The sequence below is a fragment of the Bubalus bubalis genome, chromosome 12, assembly GCF_019923935.1.
Source record: "Bubalus bubalis isolate 160015118507 breed Murrah chromosome 12, NDDB_SH_1, whole genome shotgun sequence".
Lineage (NCBI taxonomy): Eukaryota > Metazoa > Chordata > Mammalia > Artiodactyla > Bovidae > Bubalus > Bubalus bubalis.
The window spans coordinates 62,513,171-62,530,925 of record NC_059168.1 but is presented as its reverse complement, the minus strand read 5'-3'; the positions used below and the strand labels follow the sequence as shown (position 1 = coordinate 62,530,925).

The window sequence follows — 17,755 nt, the reverse complement described above, 5'->3', positions numbered from 1 at the left end:
TCGGTCCAAAGCCTGCAGCACTAGGGCCAGCTGCTGAGGCCGAGAATGCACCCAGGCAGGAGGGACTCAGGGAGAGGGGAGTCTGGAAACCTGATGGGTCCTGTAGATGAAATGCCCCATGTATAAGAAATGAGCAGTGTGGGACCCAGGACAGAGAGGAAGAGCTCCTGCTGACCTGGGTCCTTCAGTGCGCTACAGAAAATGCCAACCGAGTCTCAACTGTGGCTCACATTGAGCATAGGACTGTAATTCAACCTTTATTTTTTCTAGGATGTTAAATACACTGAAAGAATAGTTGCAGTCATAATGATATTAATTTTAGATCAAAGTTCGTTTAAAACTGTTGACTCTACAAGGCTCAGTTCTCTTTATGGTACTCTACTAGGTGGGACACAAGTCATTTCTTCCGCCTAAAATTTTTCTTTGTCCTTAGGATGTGGTGAAGGAAGTCAGGAGATGAAACAAGAAAGGAAAGACAGATGCAGGTCTTTAATACCTGCACTTTTCTGTTGTAATCACATTTGAGTTCAGGCTGAAATAAAAATATTTTACAGAACAACTGAAAAAACCAAACATCAGACTTTTAAGACTGGTCTTCCAATATGAAGGTCAGCTTCAGGCACACTGAAACCATCAGCAGATCAACCTCAGTTCTAGGGTTTCTCAGAAGAATAGAATTAACACTCCAAATTCTTTCTGATTAAAATCTACATTTTTAATGGCATTTAAATCACAGAAAAACTATGAAGTGGATGGGAAACTGACTATCTGCATTATTCCAAAATGAAACCCGAGAGGCCGGTACACTTTTTAGTCTCAGAGTGAACAGCTGGAAAGCTCCATGGGAAAGGGCAGCCTCTCACCAGTAGTCGATCTCAGCATCACTCACGATAGGGTCAAAATGACATTGTGTCTTCTGATGTGACACAGCACCTGTGATGTCTTCCAGCCAAAATGTTTTACCTGAATCCATCAAACCTTTAGACAGAATATCCAGTTGACAGGAAATAAGGGAAATGGAGAAACATTTGAAAACTACTTGAAGGAAGCAAATGGACAAATCCAGAGGTTGGGACATCCTCTAGGACACATGGACTGACCTTTTCAACCAGCGAGTGTGGTTACACTGAGAAGCCAACAGGAGGGATGGAGGTAGATATACTAGGTTGAAAGTGACCTAGCCCTAACAGTTAAGTACAAAAGTCCCAGACTAGATATTGATCTGGAGAAAGCAGAGAGAAAGGACACTGTTGGGAATTTGAATACATACAGCCTGAGTGTTAGATGAAATGAAAATTTACTGAAATCGGCAGATGGAGACCACTGACTACAGGAGTAGGCTCAATTTGTATAGACTATAAAATCTCATTTTTGGTTAAAACAACTATATGTGTATATTTGCAAAAATAAAGATCTGAAAGAACTGAACTAGGGAGTTATAGTGATATGACTGGTAAGAATGTGATACTTTAATTAAAAATGTTTTGTCTGTATTTTCTTTCTATTCTTACTGCTTTTGTAAAGATAAAAAGGTATTAAAAACAGTAACAAGTAAAATCGCACTTAAATGCATTTCCTCATTTGTAGAGTGCAGCTGGGGTGTGGGGAAGGAGAGCAAAGAAGCTTTCACCCAAGGAATGGTTGGTAAAGATTATTCTAGAGTTTCTACCAATTGCCTTCTTTCAGAGGCACTACTTGAAGGCTATCTGAAGTTGGATTTAAAAATAAGAGAAAGTTTACATAGTTTACATATTTTGTGCATTTATCTGTAGTCACTAAGAATTGATGTGCTCTAGTTTTCTTACAATGTAAGAAAGAAGAAAATGCTTGAGAATTTGAAAATAAAATGTTACATCGTGGCCTTTCCCCAAGAGGCAGAGGCAATGACCTATTTTTTATTTATACTCTCCCAAGATTTATCCTTTTGGCCAATGCAATACAATTAAGGGTCTAGAAATAAACCCATACAATTATGGTTAAACTGATTTTCAACAAGAGAGAAACTGGGGAAGAACAGTCTTCCACAACTATCGCTGGTATAACTGCATATCCATGTGCAAAAGAATGAAGTTGGATCCCTACCTTACGTCATATTCAAAAATTAATTCAAAATGGATCAAAGAACTAAATGTAGGAGTTGAAATTATGAAACACTTACAAGGAAAGTTAGCCAACACTTCCTGACCTTGAAGTAGGCAATGGTTTCTTAGATATGGCATCTAAGGTACAAGCAATGAAATACACATATATGTATACATGTAAGTATATAAATATATATACAGGGCTTCATCAAATTAAGAAACTTTTGTTTCATAGGACACTAACCAAGGAAATGAAAAAACAGCCTACAGAATGAGATAAAACATTTGCAAATCATATCTGATAAAGGTCAAGTATCCAGAAGAATTCTTACAACAACAAAAATTTCCTTAAAGAAGAGACACAACTGTTCAACAAGCACCTGAAAAAATGCTCAATTTCACTGGCCATCAGGGAAATGTGAGTCAAAACGCCAATGAGATGTCACTTCATACCCATTGGGATGGTTATAACCAAAAAGTCAGACAGTAACAAGCCTTGTGAGAATGTAGAGACATTGGAACTCTCAAACATTATTAGTGGGAATGTAAAATGGGGCCACTGCTTTGGAAAACAGTTTGGTAGTTCTTCAAAAAATTAAGTGCAGCATAACCATGTAACACAGCAGTTCCACCTGTGGAAATCCACCTGCAAGAAAACTGAAAGCATTTGTCCACACAAAAACTTGTACATGAATGTTCATGGCAGCACTACTTATAACAATCAAAAGGTGAACACAACTCAAATGTACATTAATTGATTAATGGATAAGCAAAATGTGGTACAGCCATACAATGGAATACTAGGCAGCCATAAAATGGAATGGAAAGTACCAAAAAATGCAACAATATGGCTAGCTTGAAAATATTATGCTAAGTGAAAGAAGTCAGACACAAAAGGCTATATGATGTATTATTCCATTAGTATGAAATAACCAGAATATGAAAATCCATAGACATAGAAGGCAGATTAATGCTGCCAGGAGCTAGAAAAAGTAGAATATAGGGAGTGACTGCTAATGGGTTCGGGGTTTCTTTTAGGGATGATACAAATGTTCTGGAATTAGATGGTGGTAATGGTTGCACAGTGACAGACTTCATTTTCTTGGGCTCCAAAATCACTGCAGATGGTGACTGGAGCCATGAAATTAAAAGATGCTTGCTCTTTGGAAGAAAAGCTATGACAAACCCAGACAACGTATTAAAAACCAGAGATGTTACTTTGCTGACCGTCTTTACCCTCCGTCTAGTCAAAGCTTTGGTTTTTCCAGGAGTCATGTATGGATGTCAGAGCTGGACCATAAAGAAGGCTGAGCACTGAAGAATTGATGCTTTTGAACTATGGCACTTGGACAACATACAAGGAGATCAAACCAGTCAATCCTAAAGGAAATCAATCCTGAATATTCACTGGAGGGACTGATGCTGAGGCTGAAGCTCCAATACTTTGGCCACCTAATGTGGAAGAGCCGACTCACTGGAAAAGACCTTGATGCTGGGAAAGACTGAAGTTGGGAGAAGAAGGGGATGACAGAGGATGAGATGGCTGGATGGCATCACTGTCTCAATGGACACGAGTTTGAGCAAACTCTGCGAGATGGTGAAGGACAGGAAAGCCTGGCATGTGCAGTCCATGCGGTTGCAAAGAGTTGGACACGACTGAGCGACTCAAAAACAACAATGGCGCACAACCTTGCAAATACACTAAAAGCTACTGAATCGTATGCTTGAGAAGGGTGAATTTCATAGTATGTGAATATATGTCAATTAAAAGGTCAAAAAAAAAGAGCAAAAAAACCATGTATGCCTTTTGGCAACTAGTCCTTTGGCTTATATAAGCTTCAGCTAAAAGTCTGTGGCTATTAACTAGCTGCTACACACTGATTAAGATTAGGAAGTAATTTTTCTTTATATTAGAAAAGGTAAGCTAGAAGATGGAACTATTTTAAAACTGAGAACTTGCATTTCTTTAAAAAGTAAGTCACTTTCACAACCTATGTTTAGAAAGAGAAGAGCACATGTATTTTCTCTTACATATGCAAAGGCATTTGAAAAGAGTATGGAATGTTGTTTGCTATATGGCAAATTCCCTCTACCTAGACCACTGTTTCTTAACCCTTCCTCACACTACAGTTCCTCAATGCTTTTTCACTGTGTCTTCTGTGTACTGACAAAAGCCAAGATTTTGCTGGGGTATACACTTCAAATTTTGTTTTAATCAAAAAAAATGAAACAAAACCTAAAAATAACAAAGACACTTAAAAAATTCTGTTGAAACTATGTCACCACCCTCTCTCTTCCCTGTACAACTGAGATTCACTCATGGGGACATTTTACAGTATTACCTTCTAATAGTAAGACCTGTGAATATTTGCACTTCTCACCATTTTCAAATAGTTAATTCCTCAAAACAGAAAATTCAAAGGTGGCAACTTGTTTTCCTTTCAATTTATTGTGTTTTAAATGTGAAGCTGGACAGGTATTAGTGACCAATTCAGTTACGGCACTAACCCCAAGATGCACACTATAGTTTCAGTTCATCCCATAATAGTACAAAATAAGAGAAAAAAATGAAAATAACTTAAAGTTATTTAAGTTGGAAGAGTGGAAGAGTGCCTTAGTGTACAGAATGTTTTAAGGGTGAGTTGAAAAGTTAGGAAAGCAAGCAGGTTAACTATGTGGCTTAGAGCTCCTCCTAATGGTACAAACAGTGAATTCTCACCACAGAGACTTTCAACGTTACTACAGTTCACTCAGTGAAACTGCAGAGGAAACACTAGGACTGCCCTTAGAAAAGGCTGTACACAAAGCAGCAGGAGAAAGCCCAGATGATAAAAAGAGCATCACTTGTTTGCTTGTTTTTAAAGTCATTAGCCTCTAGCTAACATATATAGAAAAAATGGATGAGAAATTTGTGTAATAAGAACATTAAGTTGAAAATACAATTTATTTGGAAAGAGAAAAAATTAGAAAGCAAGCAAAAAATCCACACTAGTTTGATAGGAGGCTTAACTGTGCCAGGTAATATTACCACAAAGAAATGGGCGACGAGAACGAGGGAGAGAATCTGTGGCTAAGCAAGAATGAGCAGACTACAAAGCCATTCCTGGGAAGAGTTCAGGGCAGCCTTGCTTACAAAACATATAATAATGGATTTTCTTAATTATGAACATTAAGTGTATTAATAATAATAGCGATTGAATGGATACTTCAGCACACAATACAGGTTAAAGGGCCATGTGAAAATTCAAGCCAAAGTTTTAAGACAGGTAAGCATTTATTATTCACAAAGAAAAGGGTTAGTTTTAAATGGATGTTTTTCTACAGAAGAATTGATTTAAAAGATAAATCAGAATTTGACATGTGAATGGAATGTATTTACCCAGGAGACAGTGCTATAATATCTCTGCCTAACTGGGCAAAGGTAAATATTTCCACTTTTTTTTTTTGGCTACACCATGCAGCATGTGGGATCTTAGCTCCTCAAACAGGGACTGAACCCGTACCCCCACCTTGGAAGCGTGGAGTCTTAACCACTGGACTGCACGAAGGGTCCCAATATTTTTATTTTAAAATGTTGATGAATCACAGATTTGGGACAGCAGAGTTGGTATCCCAATCAACACTGGTATTTGCTCTTGCAGTAGAGATTACCTTCATAACCATTCCTTTATAATGATTACCTTCTTATTAGAAACTGCCTTATTCTATGGCTAACATGTCAAACCAATGGGTTATTCCAGAGCTTAATTATGTAAAACTAAAGGTTTTTTGAATCCTACACACAAGCCCACATGAGATTCCTGGTATCTGAGAAAACTGCTTTTCTAAAGGTCATGAACCTAAGGGGATCCCAGAAGGCTTTTTAAAAAACAAGGCTTCAGGACCTAAATCAAAGGTGCCACACGTCAGCAAATATTCAGAAAATAAAACAGTGGCTGTGCCCTGCTCTCTTAGCCTGGAGGTGAAAGGATTAGCTTACATGACTCTGGGATTATCAAACTGGGACCCCAAAGATGATCACCTCAGTAGTTAAGAAAGAAAAGGGGGAGCATTTATGCTGTGGTTTTATGATCTCAATTCTTTAATCAGACTCTTCTTTTGTTACAAAGTTAGGTATAAGCTAAGCTAAGTCACTTTAGTCATGTCCGACTCTGTGTGACCCCATAGACGGCAGCCCACCAGGCTCCCCCGTCCCTGGGATTCTCCAGGCAAGCCACTGGAGTGGGTTGCCATTTCCTTCTCCAATGCATGAAAGTGAAAAGTCAAAGTGAAGTCGCTCAGTCGTGTTCAACTCTTAGCAACCCCATGGACTGCAGCCTACCAGGCTCCTCTGTCCATGGGACTTTCCAGGCAAGAGTACTGGAGTGGGGTGCCATTGCCTTCTCCGAGGTATAGGCGTAGGGAAAGAGAAAAAGACCACATCTGTCAGCCCTTTCCAGTCTCTCATGAAATAGCTCTCCTCTAGTAAATTCATAATTAAATGTAACTTGATACTATTTTCTAGAATTGGGCATCCATTGCATTTATATAAATGTAAAGCGAATTTTTAATACAGTATACTGAAATACCACCAACTTATATGCTTTCCCATCTGGGCTACTTTGTTCAAACATAGAATTCAAAATTAGGGTGTAATGAACACTAGCTTTTACCTGGTAGATGTGCTTGTCTTCTCTACTGTGGACATGAGTCTCGCAAATGCATCAGTCACTTTGAGGCTTGAGGTGGAGATTTCCAGCTTAGAAGTTGTTAATTCATACAACTCTGGATCCACACCTTATAGTATAAAATGATAGTCAGTGATGGTGCGCTGCAATGGCTTACTCAATTAGCCACAATCCAAGATGCAAAAGGCAATTATTCTGTAAACATCTGAGTCTTTATAAGTATAACACATCTTTAGAACACTGTAACACTGTATTTACTTTTTAAATTATAAATTCCACTTTTCAGAGTTTCTATAAAGTAGGAAAATACTTTTAAAATTCCACTTTGGTATAAATATAGCCTTAATTAATCTAACATTTATGTAGCAGATATCATTCAAACACTTCTAAAAAAAAACTGTCTGCTACAGGAAACTCCCTAAGCACTGGATTAGTCTGTGATATGAAAGTTAACAATCTTTTACAAATAGAATGCACAATGATTTGTTGCACAATATGACACCTCAGTTTTTAAATGGACTGATTAAACCTCAGTTTTTGAACTTCCATTTTCCCTTATCTCCATGACCATTTTTCCTCCGTATTTTCACTCATACCCCCAAATTTGGAAGTTAATGTAAAGTCTCACATACACTAAATTATTTGGTTAATTTAAATACATTCTGACTATCTGAGGACATGAAATATTATCCAAAGAATTAAATTATTACTAAAGAAAAGTTATATACCACAATGTTCTTCTTTAGGTAAGAAGAGGGGAGGTAAAATGTTTTCAGAAAAAGTGAATAAAACCGCTACTTTTGAACAAAATGAAAATCATCTCAAGGGTTAATTATAGTCCTAAAGTTTCACAGCTGAATCTAGTGGCTAACAGTTCAAATATCTTCTTGGAAAAATTCAAAATGAAGCTGAGTTCATTAGGATTAGGTTTATTGTAAAAGTCTAGTAAAATCCTTCCCGTCTGACTTCCTTAAAATACACATACATATTTTAAAACTTCCTTGAATATTAATTTATATAAAATATGATGACTACAAAAAAACAAGTAAAAAGTATTTTCAACTCATGCTAAGCTTAGGAAAATAAAGACAATCAGACAAAAATTTTTTAATTCTACCCTTTCTTTGGTTTCAGCAAATTCAGTAGTTTTGAATAGAAAAGCAGATTTTAAGTACAAATGTCTTATAGTTTCATCAATCTCTACTTATTATTTCTTTAAAAAGTTTTAAGATCAGCAGATAAAATTATATATAAAAGAGTCATATATTGATGCTCACAAGTTTTCTCCTTTTAGGGTATTTCAAGGTTAAGAAGAAAATCAGGAACTGCTTTCTATGAACCAAATTTGTAGCTGACTAGCAGATATAAACACAGATCTCAGATGTTTACAGAAATTATACCAGCAAAAGCGGCTTTCACAGTTACCATGTCCAACAAGGGAGGAAGGCTATAGAAAATGTTGACTCTCCCAAGTTCTTAATAGTTCATTAAGGTACAAGTTTCAAAATGTAATTTAAAAGCCCCTTTCTTTGTATTTCTATAATAAGCATAAATATGCAGCTAAAATGCAAAAATTTGTAGATGCTTGTGAAGCAGGACCAGATGAACCCAAAGCACCTCCTTCCTCTACTGTGAAAGGTTCTATTCCAAGTAACCACAAAATTTAGGTAGATGGTGAATGCATAATGCAGAATAAACAACTGCAATCTGACTGGCAACAGGAAAGTGCTAGTGAAAATTTAGTTGGGTTTGTAAAATACTGGCCACTTAGCTGTCAAACAGGAAAGTGGGAGATTGAAAAAAAACAACAAAACAAAACCCAAATCAACCTCCCTCAGCCCTCCAAAACCATTATCACCGAAAAAAAGTACTATGGCTCTATTTTTCAAAAACAAGATAACTACACAAAAAACTGGAGAGTAAATTTTTTTAATGGAAAAAGATTCTTTTTTTTTTTTTAACAGAACCTTAATGAGGCATAGTTCAGTTACAGAAATAAAGCTAGCCAACCAAGTTCTATGCCAACCTCCTAAGTCTCAAACACAAAATAAATAACTGCAAGCTAAGACAAAATGACTTTCCCAGAAACAAGTCAGAAAAAGTGCAAGCAAGTGGTGAAATGGAATACTCAGGAAAGTGTTTACACCTACAGCTTGATGGAAGTTTTAACAAAACCCAGTAGCAATAAAACAAGTCAAAGCATATTTATAGTAATCAGGTTTACAAAGAGGCTAGAGCATATTGATGAAAAAATGGAACAAAAGTATTTAAGAGGTTCTGAAGTAAGGATCGCAATCGACCATGCTAATTTCACTTCCATTACAGCTCTAAAGCTCGGAAACTGCTTGCTCTTCTCTAAGCTGTGTATGTATACTGAACCTGGTTATCAAGTCATTTCTGTACTTCTTTATTTGGTCAGATTATTTGTGCTCTTATGGATGATTTTTAACTGAGTTTGAAATGTAACCAAAAGTTAAATTTAAACCAGGTTTTTAGGCATCCAAAAATAGTGACCTCATTTAAGTTATCATACAGTTCACGACAAAACAAAGCTGAGAGCAAATTAAAAATAGGAGCTTGGTTGGTGATGGACAGGGAGGCCTGGTGTGCTGCGGTTCATGGGGTCGCAAAGAGTCGGACACGACTGAGCGACTGAACTGAACTGACTTCATTCTTGGGATTATAGTAATAAGGAAACTGATACACAAGTGTTTTGGTTCCCCCACCCGCCATTAAGTATTAAAAACTACTCAGGTCATTCCACAGCTCACATGTATTTAGAAGTAATTTAAACAGTGAAATACCATATTGAAGTTAAAACCAGACACAGATTAGTTTCTTATATGCTTGTAAAATCTTGGAAACAATGAAAATGATAACCAGGGGATTAGATTTGAGGAATTCAGTCATTCTACAGAATGGCCTTGGAACATCGTTATAATACAATCATATTTCCATAACCAGACTTGGAGATGGGTATCCTGGGTCCCAGCCTCACCCTTAGCTGACTATTCTCTTAGCCTCCCCCATTTTCCATTATAGCTCCTGAACTGCTTGCTAGAAGTGGGTGGCAGGGTTATCTAGTTGAATAGAACAAAACCAGCAAATTCTCAGGAACCAGGCTGGCTATCTACCTGATCCTAGCGGGGACTGAGAGGGACCCTCACTATGCATTCTGGGCATCAGCATCTACAGGGCACTGTAACAGCCGTCTGGTGATCAAAAGGCGTGATTACCAGAGCACAAGTAGGGATGACAGAGAGTCATTAAAATCATATTAAATAAAATATAAACATAAAAATGCCATTATCCTTTAATTTTTTATTCAGTTAGAAAATGACAAAGTACATTAGTCCTTGGGTCAATGAACTGAACTTCTGCCAGGCTGAACATTAACAGGCACTCCAATAAGTTTTAATTTCTAGCTTTTAGTATCTCACAGCAATTATTTTCTACTATCACCTTTAACATTTTTTTTTCCCTCCATGGAAAACTAACAGTAAGCTTTCTATTCAAGAGCTACATAAAAACAGTAATAATTCTATGTGGGACTATATAACTAAGTGCTAGACTCCAACATTTTGGAACCTAATTATACATTTAGCAGTGCTAATAAATAACTAATTGAATGCTAGAATCTGTAAAGGTTCTATTATCATAGACACTATAATGTCACTGTGTACTAAAATATTCTTATATATCTAAATTTGTATTTTTTCAAATGGCTTTGTAGAATATGCTTTAAAAAAGAAGCATATAAAAGATCACATTTTCTATTTACAGGGGAAAAAAAACCACCCTGCCTTTAACTGTGTAAAGGACATTAGGGCTGTTTTATATCTAGAAACTCCTTTCAGCTCTGACTATTACACTCTGACAAACCTTTCCTTAAAATACATTTTTCATATAAGTCACTTGTTATAGTCAGATACTAGAAAATAACAGTAGAATAGATGAAAGAAAAGTATTAGAAAGACATTACAGAGAATACAATCTATTTGTTTCCTTGTTTATAGGAAAGTCAAGTGATGTGGTCATGCTTTCAGTAAGTACACTAGAACTGTGGTTTTAACACTCTGCTGACCTGGGATTGTGGTGCTGCTGCTAGAGCTACTGTCATCCACGGGCCCAAAGAAATCAAGGTTCAGAAGAGTGGAACCTCCACTAGCTTGAAATTCAGTGACCGTGTTGGTAGGCAGCCACACAGAAGGTAAGCCAAGGGAGGAGGGGTTATGTGTAAAAAGGGGTAAGACACACACTTGAACATGCAGGTTATAATTAGTAGTCATTACACATTTTAAAATCAACATTAAAACAATGTGTACAGTATTAGTTTGTCATTGCTAAGGACATTTCTAAAGTAACAGTTTAATTCAATGTACATTTTCTCATGTACAATGTAAAGAATTTAACACTTAGTAAGGTTTTAGTTAGGAGTTCAGTTCTTTCAATTGAAACTTGAAGCCAGACCAGAAAGACCAAGGGGGAAAGTGTACCCGTTAAAGGGAAACAATACTTTCATCTCAACCCAACATTAAATCACTGTACATGCCCAAATCAATCTTTTATGTTAGTAGTGTTGGTTTCTAATGAATGATTTTAAAAGTGACAAAGTTGTCGGTTTCAGGACACGCACCAATACATTAACTTAGTTTAAAATAAAATAAGGTAATAGAAATGTCATAACTGCCCTACCCTGATGTGCAACCTCAAGCTGTACTGTTCCCCTTTAACTCTGAAACAGTAATCAGAAATAGTATACATTTTTAAAGAAGTTGTTAATAAAAAGCACGATGATTTGACTGAATAGGACACCAGACAACAGCAAAAGGTGCATCCAGGCTTTCCTTCAGCACTGTTATTCAATTGGATGCTTTCCAGATACCCTAGGATCCCCTACTCTAAGGCAGAGCTGATAAGAGTAACAGGTGTTTCAGACCATGGCTCAAACAACTTATGAAGTATAAGGACTAAGAATAATTGTACTTTAGAGTCCGATTAAAACTTGTGATATCAACACACAGGAAACCTAGGATTTTGTGTTATTAAAAGACCCCACCTTATTAGAATAAGTTAATCCTTCCTCAGGATTTTCCTTTAAAGCTATAGGAGAAACCAATTATTTCTGGAACTACCTACTAGTATTTTGAGCTAAGTTTTAGAAAAGGAGCATGAAAATCATTCATTTTTCATTTGCATACAAGTGCTCTATAAAATATTATTAAGTCTGAAAACTACTTTGAGTCAATAAATATGGATCTATTTGCACATTGTTTTTGGTTAAATAATTGTGCTTTGTGCTTTAAAGCAGCCTCTAGACACAAGACTTGGCATCCAAGAAAATTCTATAAACTAAAACTACAGAAAAAAATTTCAAATAAATTGGTCTACCTAAAATGTTATTTAAACTACCTAGATATTTGTGAGAAATAAAGATGCTTTTCTTTGACTTAACATAAAAAGAAACTAAAATTTTATCTGGTTACTACTACTTATATATGGACATTAATAATGTTAATAATAGTAACGGCTGGTTTCTTGAGCAATCACTATTCAGAAAGAAAGCCTGAATTTCCAAAGATAAGAAGTTATGTTCAAACAAAAATGGAAATCAGCAGAGAGAAGTCTGTCTGAACTTTGTAGCTTTCTTAACTCTAGCTCTGGCGCTAGAGGCTCTACGGAGAGACGTACCATCTAAAGGGTTAGTAAGGCCACTGCTACTCCAGTCAAACTGGACGGGTGGTAGAGACTCCTAGAGTTGAAAACCAAAAAATCAAAATTAATCAGTGTAGGTTGTAGCAACATAAAGAATCCTTAAAAACAGAACAAAACACTATTATCGCAAGATCATTAGGCAATAAAATACCTCAAGACAAAGTTGGGATAATTTACAATTTCAGAAGGTTATCTACAAATAGTAACACAAACTGAAATTGCAAAATTTATAAGCAGTACAGCTTGTTGACATTAAAAATGGTGTATCTGAGAAATGGAATTATCTTACATTTTCAAACAGAAGTTTATAGACTGATTCTCTATCAAGATTTCAATCTATTCTCCAATCATAATTTAAACTACTGGCTTGAAAACCTCACTGATCTTTTTTTCACTAAAGAGTGATCTATTTTATTTTAAATAATTAGCCACTTACAATTTCTTAATAGATAATACAAGGCAACAGAGAAGGTAGCATACTGAATTGGAGGCAAGCTGGGTTATTAAGGACTAAGTAACTAGCCGTATAAACATGGATGTTAATTTATTTGGTTTCCTTATATATATACAAATTAAAAAAAAACTTATAACCTCTAATTTAGAAATTACTTATAATCAGTATTAGAATTTAATTTTTAAAATAATGTACTGAAAAGTATACTCAGAACTCATTTGAATATTCTACGTTTAACAACTCTGTTAACTGCCAAACACATAAAGATAAAATAAGCAAATGATAAATATAAGATGGAAGGTAGTACAAAACATTAAAAAAATGATCCATGCTTTAAGAATATTCCTGACAGGGAAAAAAAAAATGCATTTTCCTCTTTTATTTTGGGGGTGGTGTTGGCAACACTTATTGAAATAACCTTTTACTAGACTCTTACTATCAACATGGTATCATCTTTTTTTTCTGTTTTGCTCATTGTAAGGTAGGCACTTATTAAAACTTTATAATCATTTTTTCTCTGTAGACAAAGACACTGTTCCCTGTAGGAAAGGAACATGAATTGGCTAATTTTGAAAGTCTAACCCCATGGTATTATAATACAATTGCTTTAATAACCAATGATGGGCATGTTAGTATAAGCATTTGGTCTCCCCCCTAACAAGTCAGGCCTGGAGATACAAACAAAATAAAATACTGGTGATAGTGGCAGCCAGGATTAGAGAGAGGTGGAATGGGGGGTTGGTGAGGGAGACGGAAGAATGCTGTATCTTGACTGGTGGTGGTCACATGAAAAAATAGCATAGAACTATACATACATATTGAGCAAATGTCATATTCTTGGTTTTGATATTCTATAATTATGTAAAATGTGATTGTGGGGAAAACTGGTGAAGATACAAGGCACCTCTTCTGTATGATCTTTGCAACTTCCTGTAAATCTATAATTGTTTCAAATAAAATTTTAAAAATCCTGGTGAAAATCTAGTTCATAACCTACCTGCAAGACTGATAAATAACATTTATAAAAGATCTTCTTTAGCTGAGCTCAAAAACAAACAAAAAGCTCTAGGTATTCCAACAGATTCAACTTGTTCTACTTCTCAATAAGGAAAAAAACCTTTAGAACTATTCAATACTGACTAGATGGACAGAACTCAGATTTATGTAATAACAAAATTTCTGGGTAAAGCGAAGCAAAGCTCTTTCATTAACATGTTTTATCTAAACGATGTCAAGAACCTGCATGTTTTGAAATATTTCAATGATTTTCTGGAATTTTACTTTTCACAGACATGTATGGCATTTTTAAGACACAACCAATATTATAATAATGAGGTACTAAATCATGAATCAAAATTTAGTGGAATTGAGACAGATGAAAAACAGATACCTAAATAATTACAGGTTAACTAATGGCACTGACAAGCAGGCAACTCAAAGAGAAAGCACTGGAATGAAACATTTAAAAACAACTTTATGTGGCATGAATGATTACTGCGGAGACGAAAGGAGACAAGTTCATAATAAAAAGAAGGGGAAGAAAAGGCTAGAGACAGGAGACTTTGGTTCTAGTCCTAAGCACAGCACTGACATGTGATTTTTAGGTAAATTACTTAGTCTTTCCAAATATGTTTTCTAATTGTAAAACGAGAGTACAGAGCTAGACTGTCATTTTTTTCTTTCTTCTAACTCTCAAATTCTGATTCACAACGGAAACAGCAACATAAAGCAGCCTAAGAGAGGAAATCTGCTGGTGGTAACCAGCCAGGTAACTGCTAGCCAGAGCACTGACTCCACTCGGCAGTGAATAAAGCATGGTTAACATCCTAACCTTACTAAGGGGGAATCAGTATGGCGCTGTGATTGGTGTGACCTTGAAATTCAGTGAAAAAAGATGTCAACAACAACAACAAGTATCACTACATGCTTTTTATCTGTAAACTGTTTTTTTTTCCAGGTAAAATTATCTTTTTTTAAAAACCCCACATTAACAGATGTCAGTAAAATACTGAATTTCTAAACAAGAGATGTAATGGCAAAAAGACTGATGAGTACAAACTCATTTGAAAGAAAAGATAGAAATTTTAGCAGGTACCGAACTGAAATAGAAAAGACAGATCAAAAAGCATGCAGACATAATGAGAATTATGCCACTATGCTAAGTTCAAGGATGTTCAAGTATGCCAAAACATAAAAGGAAGGTTTGCCACATGCTTTTTTGGGGAAAAAAATTCAGGTATTGAACAGGTCTTTGCTGACACATTTTGCTAAGCTTCTAGCACTAATGTTTATGGTTGTTTCACCTGAAAATTATCATTAGGAGGAAGAATGAATAGCCAAAATGTTATGTGAAAAAATAATAAACACACTGTATGCCAAGGAAGAGTGGTAAGAAATACACTTTATATGGAGAACCTTTAGAATGTATTTCAGATGTTTGCTGAGTATTTTAACCTTAATCAAAAGTATGGAGCCAAGCAAAGATAATGCAATTTAGTGATGGAGGTCAGGCATCTCAGCACAAAATTCTGATATGCATGCTGAAATCTTCAGTTTGAATGTTAGACAGCAGACCTACATAGGCTCAACTCAATTCAGAAATAACTTTGAACTTCCATTGGGAAATACTGTTTTCATTGGTTTTCCAAAGCCTAAAAACTAAAGCCAATGAGGATCACAAAATACCATAAAAAGTACAGAATAAACTTGTTAATTCAATATTGATGTGTATTTTTAAAATAGAGAAATGTGTACATGAAACAGAATAAAAGTAAGTACTTGATTAAAAAGAGCTTTTAAAAAATGTAAATAGCAAGAGAACGAGTTCTATATTCCAGCAAAAAAGTTAGATATGCTTCAATGTCACTGAAAATTCCCATACTTGCCTATAACTAGGGAGACAGTCCTTTGATTACAAGTACATAGGGGTCTATATGTATATACAGAGATGGCAGCAGCTGAATCCTTGTGGAGCTGCAACTAACCGCCATCAAATTAATACATGCTGATTTCTACTAAAAATCTTCCATTAAATTAACACACATGCTTTTTATTAGGTTATCTAGGCTTTTAATCAAGTCTATAATTAAATTATATCGAGGTATGACTAGGCAAAAGTGACAGGTGACAGCTAACTAATAAAATAAGCAATAGCTTATGGGGTTGTAATACATAGAAATGGCTGGATGGAGGAGAAGAGGAGAAGGACGCAAGGAAAAATAACAAGTGGCTCAAATTAAAAACTGCTCCATTTCCAGAAAACATACCAGGCAGTTAGTCAAATTACTTTCCTAATACCTAGCACTGTAGGAATAAGAATGCTGACTGAGGCAGAAGTGAGAATGTGCTGTAATTCTGGAATCTGCACAGACATGGCAGGCCTGCGAGAATAGCTGATAGCCAGAGGGCAATATATAGCCAATGAAAGGAAGAGAGCTAAGGACAGAATCAGCCTACTGAGACATTTTGCCCAAGGCTCTTTGCCTGTTGCCCAATCAATAAGGCCAGGCATTTTATGCATTAGGTCTCCATGACCATGAATTCAATGACAGTAATAAACTGGTTTCAGAGGGACGTTGAAGCTAAGCTCAAGTATAAACCACAGTGGTACACAGCAGTAATATTACATGTTTCTTGAAACACACCTGAAAAGGCAGGACCCTGCTTTACAAAATCATTTGCCAAAGTATGTTCTTCAAAACACTAGTTCTACAGGTGTTATAAACTCTTCTTCCTTGATCCCTACAGAAAAGGGTTCTATGGCCAAGTAAATTTGAGAAATGAAATAAAATTAAATAGCGTTATTCACTGCAGGATTTTTCAGAGTCCTTAATATATGTGTTATGAACCTCCAAGTCTTGTTTAGGGTTTGATATGAAATATTTCCTGATCTCACTTCACTATGAAACCCTTCTTTAGTGAATCAATTCTGGGGATTAGTGTTCAGTGGAACACATCTTGGGAAAGGGTGTCCAAACATGCATTTTTTGTTAGACATAATTAGTAATGATATTTAAGGTTAAGAAATGACAAACACAGCAAGAATATATTTTAGAAATGGTAATATTCATTAAGAATATTAATATTTAAAAAAAACCAATTTTAATCTGCACTGAGTCAGTTGCTAACTTGATGTCAAAAAAGTAAGCAAACCAAGTAAGCTATGTTCTCCGAGGAAAAAAGTGAGAGGAAGGGCTTTAATATTACATATATTTTTAATATTAAATATATTTGACTGAAATATGATTTGTGCTTAAATGTGCCAAAGAAGTAAAGGGTAAGAGAGCCTTCTTTTTTCCTTAATCTATACAATATTTTGTTAAAGGCTGTATCATTTTCAACTTAACAGCTTTATTCAAACTCTTAAAACAACAGTTATTTATATAATAACACACCTAAATTTTATAACTTTATAAAATTTTTGCAAGCTTCAGGAAAAACACATAATGGCAGACTTGAAGAGCTGGTATAAATGCAATGTTTTCTTTTTTTTTTGAAAATCCAGCACTTACCAGATTTATGTGTCAGTAATAGATCATACAATGTACCAGCTGTAAGTGATTTTTTGCTTGCTTCAAAGTTCTTATTTTACAGGTAAAAAGACTAAGGCCCAGATAGGTTTAAAGGACTTACCCATAACCAGCCAGTTCTCAAACTGTCTTTTCTATTTTTTTTAAATTAAAGAGAATTTTCTCACTGTATTTCAAAGGATGTTAATAAGAAGTGAAATCACATTTATCATGAAACTAAATTTTAAAAATATTTTAAAAATGAAAAGTTATATATTAAGGGAAACAACAATGTGTGTGGACGTATGTGTACATACATGCATAAATGTA

At 35.5% G+C, this 17,755-nt stretch overlaps 1 protein-coding gene across 7 annotated transcripts in view; it reads right to left on the bottom strand.

The window, feature by feature from the left end:
- AFTPH (aftiphilin) overlaps positions 1 to 17,755 on the bottom strand; it is a 72,444-nt gene that overhangs the window by 1,797 nt on the left and 52,892 nt on the right. For 3 of the 7 annotated variants that reach the window (XM_044926049.2, XM_044926047.2, XM_006079812.4), the window contains 3 exons: positions 12,440 to 12,500; positions 10,833 to 10,916; positions 6,734 to 6,857 (listed from right to left, as the gene is read on the bottom strand). The exons of 1 other annotated variant lie outside the window; for it this stretch is intronic. In XM_044926049.2, the coding sequence (XP_044781984.2) occupies positions 6,734 to 6,857; positions 10,833 to 10,916; positions 12,440 to 12,500 (269 nt within the window). The remainder of the gene's footprint in view (positions 1 to 6,733; positions 6,858 to 10,832; positions 10,917 to 12,439; positions 12,501 to 17,755) is intronic. 3 more of the 7 variants (XM_044926050.2, XM_044926048.2, XR_006543440.2) reach the window with 2 other exon arrangements.